Genomic DNA, 13,678 nt, shown 5'->3' on the forward strand with positions numbered 1-13,678 from the left:
CCATACCCACCCACCCCCACTCCCCTATCCACCCACTCCCCCTTTTTGGCCCTGGCGTTCCCCTGTACTGGGGCATATAAAATTTGCATGTCCAATGGGCCTCTTTTTCCAGTGATGGCCGACTAGGCCATCTTTTGATACATATGCAGCTAGAGTCAAGAGCTCCGGGGTACTGGTTAGTTCATAATGTTGTTCCACCTATAGGGTTGCAGATCCCTTTAGCTCCTTGGGTTCTTTCTCTAGCTCCTCCATTGGGAGCCCTGTGATCCATCCAATAGCTGACTGTGAGCATCCACTTCTGTGTTTGCTAGGCCCCGGCATAGTCTCACAAGAGACAGCTACATCTGGGTCCTTTTGATAAAATCTTGCTAGTGTATGCAATGGTGTCAGCGTTTGGATGCTGATTATGGGGTGGGTCCCTGGATATGGCAGTCTCTACATGGTCCATCCTTTCATCTCAGCTCCAAACTTTGTCTCTGTAACTTCTTCCATGGGTGTTTTGTTCCCAATTCTAAGGAGGGGCATAGTGTCCACACTTCAGTCTTCATTCTTCTTGAGTTTCATGTGTTTAGCAAATTGTATCTTATATCTTGGGAATCCTAGGTTTGGGGCTAATATCCACTTATCAGTGAGTACATATTGTGTGAGTTCCTTTGTGAATGTGTTACCTCACTCAGGATGATGCCCTCCAGGTCCATCCATTTGGCTAGGAATTTCATAAATTCATTCTTTTTAATAGCTGAGTAGTACTCCGTTGTGTAGATGTACCACATTTTCTGTATCCATTCCTCTGATGAGGGGCATCTGGGTTCTTTCCAGCTTCTGGCTATTATAAATAAGGCTGCTATGAATATAGTGGAGCATGTGTCCTTCTTACCAGTTGGGGCATCTTCTGGATATATGCCCAGGAGAGGTATTGCTGGATCCTCCGGTAGTACTATGTCCAATTTTCTGAGGAACCGCCAGACTGATTTCCAGAGTGGTTGTACAAGCCTGCAATCCCACCAACAATGGAGGAGTGTTCCTCTTTCTCCACATCCACGCCAGCATCTGCTGTCACCTGAATTTTTGATCTTAGCCATTCTGACTGGTGTGAGGTGGAATCTCAGAGTTGTTTTGATTTGCATTTCCCTGATGATTAAGGATGTTGAACATTTTTTCAGGTGCTTCTCTGCCATTCGGTATTCCTCAGGTGAGAATTCTTTGTTCAGTTCTGAGCCCCATTTTTTAATGGGGTTATTCGATTTTCTGAAGTCCATCTTCTTGAGTTCTTTATATATGTTGGATATTAGTCCCCTATCTGATTTAGGATAGGTAAAGATCCTTTCCCAATCTGTTGGTGGTCTTTTTGTCTTATTGACGGTGTCTTTTGCCTTGCAGAAACTTTGGAGTTTCATTAGGTCCCATTTGTCAATTCTCGATCTTACAGCACAAGCCATTGCTGTTCTGTTCAGGAATTTTTCCCCTGTGCCCATATCTTCAAGGCTTTTCCCCACTTTCTCCTCTATAAGTTTCAGTGTCTCTGGTTTTATGTGAAGTTCCTTGATCCACTTAGATTTGACCTTAGTACAAGGAGATAAGTATGGATCGATTCGCATTCTTCTACATGATAACAACCAGTTGTGCCAGCACCAATTGTTGAAAATGCTGTCTTTCTTCCACTGGATGGTTTTTGCTCCCTTGTCGAAGATCAAGTGACCATATGTGTGTGGGTTCATTTCTGGGTCTTCAATTCTATTCCATTGGTCTACTTGTCTGTCTCTATACCAGTACCATGCAGTTTTTATCACAATTGCTCTGTAGTAAAGCTTTAGGTCAGGCATGGTGATTCCACCAGAGGTTCTTTTATCCTTGAGAAGATTTTTTGCAATCCTAGGATTTTTGTTATTCCAGATGAATTTGCAAATTGCTCCTTCTAATTCGTTGAAGAATTGAGTTGGAATTTTGATGGGGATTGCATTGAATCTGTAGATTGCTTTTGGCAAGATAGCCATTTTTACAATGTTGATCCTGCCAATCCATGAGCATGGGAGATCTTTCCATCTTCTGAGATCTTCTTTAATTTCTTTCTTCAGAGATTTGAAGTTTTTATCATACAGATCTTTCACCTCCTTAGTTAGAGTCACGCCAAGATATTTTATATTATTTGTGACTATTGAGAAGGGTGTTGTTTCCCTAATTTCTTTCTCAGCCTGTTTATTCTTTGTATAGAAAAAGGCCATTGACTTGTTTGAGTTTATTTTATATCCAGCTACTTCACCGAAGCTGTTTATCAGGTTTAGGAGTTCTCTGGTAGAATTTTTAGGGTCACTTATATATACTATCATATCATCTGCAAAAAGTGATATTTTGACTTCCTCTTTTCCAATTTGTATCCCCTTGATCTCCTTTTGTTGTCGAATTGCTCTGGCTAATACTTCAAGTACTATGTTGAAAAGGTAGGGAGAAAGTGGGCAGCCTTGTCTAGTCCCTGGTTTTAGTGGGATTGCTTCCAGCTTCTCTCCATTTACTTTGATGTTTGCTACTGGTTTGCTGTAGATTGCTTTTATCATGTTTAGGTATGGGCCTTGAATTCCTGATCTTTCCAAAACTTTTATCATGAATGGGTGTTGAAGCTTGTCAAATGCTTTTTCTGCATCTAACGAGATGATCATGTGGTTTTTGTCTTTGAGTTTGTTTATATAATGAATTACATTGATGGATTTTCGTATATTAAACCATCCCTGCATTCCTGGAATAAAACCTACTTGGTCAGGATGGATGATTGCTTTAATGTGTTCTTGGATTCGGTTAGCAAGAATTTTATTGAGGATTTTTGCATCGATATTCATAAGAGAAATTGGTCTGAAGTTCTCTATCTTTGTTGGGTCTTTCTGTGGTTTAGGTATCAGAGTAATAGTGGCTTCATAAAATGAGTTGGGTAGAGTACCTTCTACTTCTATTTTGTGAAATAGTTTGTGCAGAACTGGAATTAGATCTTCTTTGAAGGTCTGATAGAACTCTGCACTAAACCCGTCTGGTCCTGGGCTTTTTTTGGCTGGGAGACTATTAATAACTGCTTCTATTTCTTTAGGTGATATGGGACTGTTTAGATGGTCAACTTGATCCTGACTCAACTTTGGTACCTGGTATCTGTCCAGAAATTTGTCCATTTCGTCCAGGTTTTCCAGTTTTGTTGAGTATAACCTTTTGTAGAAGGATCTGATGGTGTTTTGGATTTCTTCAGGATCTGTTGTTATGTCTCCCTTTTCATTTCTGATTTTGTTAATTAGGATTTTGTCCCTGTGCCCTTTAGTGAGTCTAGCTAAGGGTTTATCTATCTTGTTGATTTTCTCAAAGAACCAACTCCTCGTTTGGTTAATTCTTTGAATAGTTCTTCTTGTTTCCACTTGGTTGATTTCACCCCTGAGTTTATTTCCTGCCGTCTACGCCTCTTGGGTGAATTTGCTTCCTTTTTTTCTAGAGCTTTTAGATGTGTTGTCAAGCTGCTAGTATGTGCTCTCTCCTGTTTCTTCTTGGAGGCACTAGAGCTATGAGTTTCCCTCTTAGAAATGCTTTCATTGTGTCCCAAAGGTTTGGGTATGTTGTGGCTTCATTTTCATTAAACTCTAAAAAGTCTTTAATTTCTTTCTTTATTCCTTCCTTGACCAAGGTATCATTGAGAAGAGTGTTGTTCAGTTTCCACGTGAATGTTGGCTTTCCATTATTTATGTTGTTATTGAAGATCAGTCTTAGGCCATGGTGGTCTGATAGGATACATGGGACAATTTCAATATTTTTGTATCTGTTGAGGCCTGTTTTGTGACCAATTATATGGTCAATTTTGGAGAAGGTCCCGTGAGGTGCTGAGAAGAAGGTATATCCTTTTGTTTTAGGATAAAATGTTCTGTAGATATCTGTCAGGTCTATTTGTTTCATAACTTCTGTTAGTTTCACTGTGTCCCTGTTTAGTTTCTGTTTCCACGATCTGTCCATTGATGAAAGTGGTGTGTTGAAGTCTCCCACTATTATTGTGTGAGGTGCAATGTGTGCTTTGAGCTTTACTAAAGTGTCTGTAATGAATGTGGCTGCCCTTGCATTTGGAGCGTAGATATTCAGAATTGAGAATTCCTCTTGGAGGATTTTACCTTTGAGTATGAAGTGTCCCTCCTTGTCTTTTTTGATAACTTTGGGTTGGAAGTCGATTTTATCCGATATTAGAACGGCTACTCCAGCTTGTTTCTTCAGACCATTTGCTTGGAAAATTGTTTTCGAGCCTTTCACTCTGAGGTAGTGTCTGTCTTTTCCCCTGAGATGGGTTTCCTGTAAGCAGCAGAATGTTGGGTCCTGTTTGTGTAGCCAGTCTGTTAGTCTATGTCTTTTTATTGGGGAATTGAGTCCATTGATATTAAGAGATATTAAGGAAAAGTAATTGTTGCTTCCTTTTATTTTTGTTGTTAGAGTTGGCATTCTGTTCTTGTGGCTGTCTTCTTTTTGGTTTGTTGAGGGATTGCTTTCTTGCTTGTTCTAGGGCGTGATTTCCGTCCTTGTATTGCTTCTTTTCTGTTATTATCCTTTGAAGGGCTGGATTCGTGGAAAGATATTGTGTGAATTTGGATTTGTCGTGGAATACTTTGGTTTCTCCATCTATGGTAATTGAGAGTTTGGCCGGGTATATTAGCCTGGGCTGGCATTTGTGTTCTCTTAGTGTCTGTATAACATCTGTCCAGGCTCTTCTGGCTTTCATAGTCTCTGGTGAAAAGTCTGGTGTAATTCTGATAGGCCTTCCTTTATATGTTACTTGACCTTTCTCCCTTACTGCTTTTAATATTCTATCTTTATTTAGTGCATTTGTTGTTCTGATTATTATGTGTCGGGAGGAATTTCTTTTCTGGTCCAGTCTATTTGGAGTTCTGTAGGCTTCTTGTATGATCGTGGGCATCTCTTTCTTTATGTTTGGGAAGTTTTCTTCTATTATTTTGTTGAAGATATTAGCTGGCCCTTTAAGTTGAAAATCTTCATTCTCATCAATTCCTATTATCCGTAGGTTTGGTCTTCTCATTGTGTCCTGGATTTCCTGGATGTTTTGAGTTAGGATCCTTTTGCATTTTGTATTTTCTTTGATTGTTGTGTCGATGTTCTCTATGGAATCTTCTGCACCTGAGATTCTCTCTTCCATTTCTTGTATTCTGTTGCTGATGCTCGCATCTATGGTTCCAGATCTCTTTCCTAGGGTTTCTATCTCCAGTGTTGCCTCGCTTTGGGTTTTCTTTACTGTGTCTACTTCCCTTTTTAGTTCTAGTATGGTTTTGTTCATTTCCATTACCTGTTTGGATGAGTTTTCCTGTTTTTCTTTAAGGACTTCTACCTGTTTGGCTGTGTTTTCCTGCTTTTCTTTAAGGGCCTGTAACTCTTTAGCAGTGCTCTCCTGTAATTCTTTAAGTGAGTTATAAAAGTCCTTCTTGATGTCCTCTATCATCATCATGAGAAATGTTTTTAAATCTGGGTCTAAATTTTCGGTTGTGTTGGGGTGCCCAGGACTAGGTGGGGTGGGAGTGCTGCGTTCTGATGATGGTGATTGGTCTTGATTTCTGTTAGTAGGATTCTTATGTTTGCCTTTCGCCATCTGGTAATCTCTGAAGCTAGCTGTTATAGTTGTCTCTGTTAAGAGCTTGTTCTTCAGGTGACTCTGTTAGCCTCTATAAGCAGACCAGAGGTCTTAGGATCCCGTGGGGAATCCTGTGTGGGCCCTTGCGGGTGTCAGGCGACTCCGCTGGCAAGATAGCCTGGGGCTCGAGTGGAGCAGAAGGGGCTTGTGCCCCAGGTCAGCGAGATGATACTCTTCTTGCCTCAGCTTTCTCAATGTTGGGATTTCAGGCGTGATCCATACTACTTAAAAAGTGTTTTTGTATGTACTTTTTTTTTATCTTCAAGAAAGAGTGGCTTTCATAGCCCACACTGCTCTCAAACTTCCCATCATCCTGTTTCATTCTATAGATTGCTAAAATAGCAAGTATGTACCATCATGCCCAGTTTCTTTTACCATTATTATTACTCTTTTGGAGACCAGATCTCTATGTATTCCTGGCTGTCCTAGAACTAGTTATGTAGATCAGGGCTGGGCTTGAACTCACAGAGATCCTCCAGGCTCTGTGTCTGCAGTGTTGTGATAAAAGGTGTGAGCCACCATGCCTGGCCTTTTGTTGTCGTCATCATCATCATCATCACCAAAAAAAAAATTGTGCATTTGTTTCTTTTTCTGTTTTTAAGTTTGACTTCATTTTGCTTTCTAGTTAATGTTTTTTGCTTTATCCTTTAATTCTTCCTCCCTTTGGGTTGCTTTTGATATTATTTGTTTCTTGAACTATTTTCTATAAGAACTGTGGTTGTCTTACAGATTTTGAAATCTAGTATGTTGGTTTTCAAGGATTTATTTTTACTTTATGTATATGAGTGTTTTGTCTGAATGTATGTTTATGTATCATGTCCATGTACTGCCTGTGGAACCCTTAAGAATGTCTCAGATCCACTGGAACTGGAATTACAAAGGATTGAGAACTGACACGTGGCTGTTGAGAACTGAACCTGAGTTTTCTGCAAGAGCAGAAAGTATTTATAACCGTTGGGCCATCTTTCTAGCCCCTATAGTATATTTTTATTACTTCTTTTAATAGATGACATTTAATTTTGTTTTTTGTTGGTTTGAGATGAGTTAAAATATTTTATTGTAAGCAAGAGATCTACTTAAAGTCCCTCAAATAAGTAGGCTTATTTATAGGGAATGATTTTATGAAGAATGGGGCTTTCTATGACCTCTGAAACAGATGAATTAGAAATGAGATCTGTATGATTTGCTATACAGACTATCTTAGGATATTTTTTGCTATATTTATTTTGTTAACTTTTTTATTATTCCTATTTATACACACACACACACACACACAGTAGAAACTAAAATAGGTAGCATTTAACAATACAGTTTAGGGCTGGAGAGATGGCTCAGTGGTTAAGAGCACTGCCTGCATTTCGGAGGTCCTGAGAGTTCAAATTCCAGCAACCACATGGTGGCTCATAACCATCTGTAATGGTATCCGATGCCCTCTTCTGGTGTGTCTGAAGACAGCTACAGTGTACTCATATAAATGAGATAAATAAATAAATCTTTGAAAAAAAACAAAAAACAATACAGTTTATAGTTTCCCTGGCAATTAGCAAAGTGGCCTCCCAGGCCCTGTCATACATGGTGACCCATGGGAAGTCAGCACCACTTGTATCAACTTGTAACCAAGTAGGATTTATCTACAGTTCAGACTTCATCGTTTCCATCTTGTGCGGGTTGATAAGCAATTTCAAGAAAACAGTGCATTGTTTTTACATGTAATTAGAATATTTTCCTTCTTAATGAGGTATTTTCTAATGGAGTGGGTTTAGTGTGCCTTCATATATACTATAGCTTTAAAGTTTTATAGTTTATGTTTAAGTAGATATGATACATATTATATCACCAATTTTAACTTTATAATTCATTGTGGGTTTTTTTTATTGTTGTTGTTATTTGTTTTTGTTTGTTTTTTAAGATTGAGACAGAATCTCTTTATGTAGCCATGGAACTCACTAAATAGACCAGACTGGCCTTGAACTCACAGACATGTACCTGCCTCTGCTTTTTTTTCTTTTTTAATTTAAAATTGGGGATTGAGGCTATGGCCTTGTGAATAAGATTTAAGCCTTGCTATTGAGGTACCCCTAGCTCTGTGCATCTTTAAAAGAAAAATCATGCTAACATTTTTGTAGAGAAATTCCTCTGTGTAGAGCTAGTAGAAGTTAAAGACATACTGAAAGCCAGACTTTGGAGTCAGTGAAGTAGAATGGGAATAACAACAAACAACAGCTTAAAAGATGATACTACAGATACAGTCATCAACTATTGGTGAAGGAAAATAACCAAAATTCGCTCATACCCTGTTGTTAGAGCAGGTTAGCCTTATGCCCTGTTGTTAGAGCAGGTTAGCCTTATGCCCTGTTGTTAGAGCAGGTTAGCTTATGCCCTGTTGTTAGAGCAGGTTAGCCTTATGCCCTGTTGTTAGAGCAGGTTAGCCTTATGCCCTGTTGTTAGAGCAGGTTAGCCTTATGCCCTGTTGTTAGAGCAGGTTAGCTTTATGCCCTGTTGTTAGAGCAGGTTAGCCTTATGCCCTGTTGTTAGAGCAGGTTAGCTTATGCCCTGTTGTTAGAGCAGGTTAGCCTTATGCCCTGTTGTTAGAGCAGGTTAGCCTTATGCCCTGTTGTTAGAGCAGGTTAGCCTTATGCCCTGTTGTTAGAGCAGGTTAGCCTTATGCCCTGTTGTTAGAGCAGGTTAGCTTATGCCCTGTTGTTAGAGCAGGTTAGCTTATGCCCTGTTGTTAGAGCAGGTTAGCCTTATGCCCTGTTGTTAGAGCAGGTTAGCCTTATGCCCTGTTGTTAGAGCAGGTTAGCTTATGCCCTGTTGTTAGAGCAGGTTAGCTTATGCCCTGTTGTTAGAGCAGGTTAGCTTATGCCCTGTTGTTAGAGCAGGTTAGCCTTATGCCCTGTTGTTAGAGCAGGTTAGCCTTATGCCTTGAGGGCTCTGATGGTTTAACTGGATGAAACTTGGTTAGAAGGCTGAGTTTAGAAAAAAATGTAGCATTTGTTTAAAAAAAAATCTTATTTTTAACTATGCAGATATGCGTGTGGGTACTCTGTAGAGCTCTTATACTCATGTGGATACTAAACTACATTGTTTATCATTTTTTTTGTTTTGTTTTTTGTTTTTTGTTTTTGTTTTTTTTTTTTTGTTTTTTTTTTTTCGATACAGGGTTTCTCTATATAGCACTGGCTGTCCTAGAACTCACTCTGTAAACCAGGCTGACCTCGAACTCAGAAATCCGCCTGCCTCTGCCTCCCAAGTGCTGGGATTAAAGGCGTGCGCCACCACGCCTGGCACTTATCATTTTTGAAGTTGAACTGTTAAATATAGGATATATGTAATTCTTAGTCTTAATATATTTTTTTAAAGATTTATTCATTTGTTTTATGTAAGTACACTGTAGCTGTCTTCAGACACACCAGAAGAGGGCATCGAATCCCATTACAGATGGTTGTGAGCCACCATGTGGTTGCAGGAATTGAACTCAGGCAGGACCTCTGGAAGAGCAGTCAGTGCTCTTAACTGCTGAGCCATCTCTCCAGCCCCAGTCTTAGTATTTTTAAGTATCTTTAAAAAATTATTGTTCCTTAATGCTTGAGTTGGGGTTAAAAATGCATTGGCTTTAGATCACAGGTAGAGTTGGATTTTGTAGATTTCACTAGAAGTTAAGTTGTTACATAAAAGTTCAACTTGTTTGTTTAATTAGTGACAGTTTTGTAGCATGCTGTTGTATATTAGGGAAGTCTTAGTTTTGAAAACATTTTCATTAAAGAGTTGGTAGTGAAGAAGCAAATAGGGATTTGTATTAGCATAATCTGACAGTAAAGTGGTTAGTATACGAACCAAGACTAGTTTCTAAAATGAAGAGGAGAGCAAAATTTGATTTAATAACATAACTGAAATGGAAGTTCCAAGAGGAGATAGCTTCTGAATATTATAGTCTATGTGTTATGGTATGTGTAATATTACCATCAGAAAAAAATCTGATTTTACAATATTTTAGGTAGGATTTTTAAAAAACATACTTGACAATAACTTATCTTTTTCCCTCTCCCTTTTTAGAATATGGTTTCTAGTTTTAGGGTTTCTGAGTTACAAGTGTTACTGGGCTTTGCTGGACGGAATAAAAGTGGGCGCAAGCATGACCTCCTGATGAGGGCGTTGCATTTATTGAAGAGTGGCTGCAGCCCTGCGGTTCAGATTAAAATTCGAGAATTATATAGACGCCGATACCCACGGACACTTGAAGGACTTTGTGATCTTTCCACAATCAAATCATCGGTTTTCAGCTTGGATGGTAGCTCATCACCCGTAGAACCTGACTTGCCTGTGGCTGGGATCCACTCGTTGCCTTCGACTTCAATTACACCTCATTCACCGTCATCTCCTGTTGGTTCTGTACTGCTGCAAGACACTAAGCCCACCTTTGAGATGCAGCAGCCGTCTCCGCCCATTCCTCCTGTCCATCCTGATGTGCAGTTAAAAAACCTGCCTTTCTATGATGTCCTTGATGTTCTCATCAAGCCCACGAGTTTAGGTGAGTATTAAGAGAAATTACTTTTTAATTAAAAATTTTTTAGAAGCAAATAAAATAACCTTCAACTACTACTGATTTGTTATTAATATCTTAACATTGAAAGCCAGGATTGGCAAGATGGCTCAGAGGGTAATAAAGATGTTTTCAGCTGGACGTGGTGGCGCACGCCTTTAATCCCAGCACTCGGGAAGGCAGAGGCAGGTGTATTTCTGAGTTCGAGGCCAGCCTGGTCTACAAAGTGAGTTCCAGGACAGCCAGGGCTACACAGAGAAACCCTGTCTCGAAAAACCAAAAAAAAAAAAAAAAAAAAAGACCGGGGAGAACCTGTTCCTGGAGCAGACTCTGCTCTTGCACACATGTACCATAGCATGCATACCCCCACAGATTAATGTTAAGAAATTGATAGCCAGGTGTAGGGTATCCTAGGGAGGTCAGCCTGGACTGCCTAGTAAACTTGAGGCTGACCTGGATTACGTATTGAGTCCTTATTTCAAAAGCAAAAGAAACAGCCCCAAGCCCCAGCCCACAAAAATTAAGGGGCTAGGGAAATGTTTTAATGTATAAAAATGCAGCAAGCTGAAGACCTGAGAGTATGAATGTCTAGAACCTGTGTAGACCCAGACTTGGGTAACCCAGACTGTGTAATCTCAGGGTTCTTACAGGGAGGTGGGAAGTAGAGACAGAAAATCCCTTCAAGTTTAGAGTCACACACACACACACACACACACACACACACACACACACACACACACACGACTGACATTGTGATCTAACTTACATGCTCCTGCCTGCATTGGCAGGTGAATGTGGGTGCACAAACAAACGATTTAAAATCAAAGCAAGTCATGCGTGGTGTGACTCGTGCCCATTGGACTTATGCCTATAGTGCTAGGACTTGGGAAACTGAGCAAGAGGGTTGCTGAGAATCTGCGTCTAACTGGGCTACATAATACTGGGCCATCAAGGGTTGCAGAGGAAGACTCTGTCTCAAAAGCAAAACAAGACAACAAAACAAAACAAAACAAAAACTTAACAAACTTTAGGTATTACTGCTAAACATTAAATGTATGAGTAAAAAATTGTGATAGACATAACAAATTTAATTTTAAAATGTTCTATCATTTGAGTGTCTTTAGTTTTCTAATTTGTAAGAATTGTGTCTCTGTGACGGGGTTTGGGGAGAGGCATAAAAAGCCAGTTATGCCTGGCAGTGTTGGCTCACGCCTTTAATACCAATACTTGGGAGGCAGAGGCATGCAGATTTCTGAATTTGAGGCCAGCCTGGTCAACAGAGTGAGTTCTAGGACAGCCAGGGCTACAGAGAAACTCTGTCTCGAAAAAAAAAACCCAACAAAACAACAACAACAACAACAAAATCAAAACAAAAAGAAAAGAAAAAAAGAAATAGAAATGTTCTTTCTTTAACATCCTTGTAGTTTTTCTTTTTTCTTTTTTCTTTTTTTAAAGATTTATTTATTTATTATATGTAAGTACACTCTAGCTGTCCTCATATACTCCAGAAGAGGGCATCAGATTTCATTACTGATGGTTGTGAGCCACCATGTGGTTGCTGGGATTTGAACTCGGGACCTTTGGAAGAGCAGTCGGCGCTCTTAACCTCTTGAGCCATCTCGCCAGCCCTGTAGTTTTTCTTTTATGAATTTCAGCAAGACTAAAGGAAAATAGTTTTTTGCTTTGTTTCGAGACAAGGATTCTCTGTATAACCAGGCTGGCCTTGAGCCCCCAAGAACTGCATGCCTCTGCTTCTTGAGTGTTGTTGTTTGGCATTTTTTGTTTGTTTGTTTGTTTTGAAACAGGGTCTCTGTGTGCCCTGGCTGCCCCAGAACATGCTCATGAATTAATTGAGACTGCCACGCTAGTAATGCATATAGCCTGCTTTATAGCTACCCTTAGAACTAAAAGGGTTATGCTTTTCAGGATTCTTACTTGTCACTGTTTTTATATAGATACTTTTTTATTTTTTTAAAAATTTTCCCCCTTTTCTCAGCTTATAGACATCAGAAACACAACAGGAAGGGAAGGCCTTTCATGATCCCATTTCTAGTTCAGCCAGAGATATTTTAAAGTTAGCCATCTCCCTATATGTATTGTGCCTGTTTTGTTTTGTTTTTTTCCTTTTCTCCATTTGAAAAGACTGTTGTAGTTGCAGGGGCACTGTGTGGTCTTTCTGTTGGAGATAGTTGTGAGTGCTGTCCTAAAGAGAGTCTCACTAGGATAATCTATTGTAGTGTTCTTTGGAAGTGTGTTACGTGTCTTAGATTATAGTGTGTTGCCTTGGCACTATGCCAGTATTCTCATGTACATTCTTACTTTTCTCTCACTTAGAATATTTTGTTATATCAAATGTTGGGCACCATTTCTACAGTCCTCTATACATATATGCTATATCATATATATCATCTGTGAACATCTTTACTTGTAGTTTTGAAGAACTGCACATATTTTTGAAAGATAAATGCCTAGCTGAAAAGTTGGAACAAAGAGCTATTTTGATATTCAGTGAAGTTGAATTCAGCTTTGCACCAATTTATATTCTTCAGCATATGATTGTATTGTTTTGCCAGCATCTTCATGAACATTGTATTACTGGTTTTGTAATTCTTGCTAATCTCAACGATAACAGAGTTAATAATGTTTTATTCTTTTCATATCCTTAAGTCCTTTGTATTAGGATATACTGGTAAGCTCCTGAGTATGATCAAACTGGTATAAAGTGATATGCTGACTCGTTATATCCATTACAATAGACTGTTTTAAGTATTTGAATAAATTCAAGCAAACAGTTTAATTAAATAAGATAATAAGTGATTATTTATTTGGAGGTGGCCATGTGTTCTATTTGTAGGGAAGAAATGAGATGCCTTTAGGGAGTATGTTAATGTAGTTAAGTGTTTTTAATAGGAACAAAGAAGAAAAGGAAGCTGGGCGTAGTGCACATATCTATCACTTGGGAGGCTGAGGCAGAAGTATGGAGACTTCAAAGTCAGCCTCGGTTATATAGCAGGGCACTTCAGAGAGGGTGTGAAAACTGGGCTCAGTGTTCAGGGCCTCACCTAGCATGTGTGAGGCCTGAAACTGAATTTGATCCCTAGAGCTGCAAAGGGGGCAGGGAGTAACAACAGAGAGTGGGGTTGTGATTAAGAACTATAAATTGTGCTCAGATGTTATTCAGCCTAATTAATGAAGAATTCAATTATGATATCTTATAGAGACTTGACGGAGCTTAGGTTGTCAAATATGTATACTTGGGATTGTTGGAATTTATGTCAAGAAAAGAGAGAGCTCTAGTTAATCATAGAAGTTGAAATTGTAGTGCATAATTGTAAGGCCAACTAGTGAAGAACTGAAAAGAAAAGTACAGGTTTGCTAGAAAAGGGGCTAAGGCGATTGCAAATGGAAGACTGCAGAATAGAATCTAGAGCCAGCTTACTCAGATGTGGGACGCAGTAGCAGAGGAGTGGGCGTGGAAGGGGTGCTGT

The 13,678-nt window shown here is 39.3% G+C and overlaps 1 protein-coding gene across 11 annotated transcripts in view; it reads left to right on the plus strand.

Annotated features, from left to right (window-relative positions):
• Window positions 1-13,678, plus strand: part of Pias2 (protein inhibitor of activated STAT 2) — a 90,535-nt gene that overhangs the window by 22,370 nt on the left and 54,487 nt on the right. For all 11 annotated transcript variants that reach the window (XR_001782348.2, XR_001782349.2, XR_003952503.1 and 8 more), the window contains exon 2: window positions 9,704-10,178. Coding sequence is in view for 8 of the 11 variants with exons in the window: in XM_006526423.3 (XP_006526486.1) it covers window positions 9,704-10,178 (475 nt within the window). In the remaining 3 variants the exon portion in view is untranslated. The remainder of the gene's footprint in view (window positions 1-9,703; window positions 10,179-13,678) is intronic.

Source organism: Mus musculus, chromosome 18 (genome assembly GCF_000001635.26).
Source record: "Mus musculus strain C57BL/6J chromosome 18, GRCm38.p6 C57BL/6J".
Taxonomy (NCBI): Eukaryota; Metazoa; Chordata; class Mammalia; order Rodentia; family Muridae; genus Mus; species Mus musculus.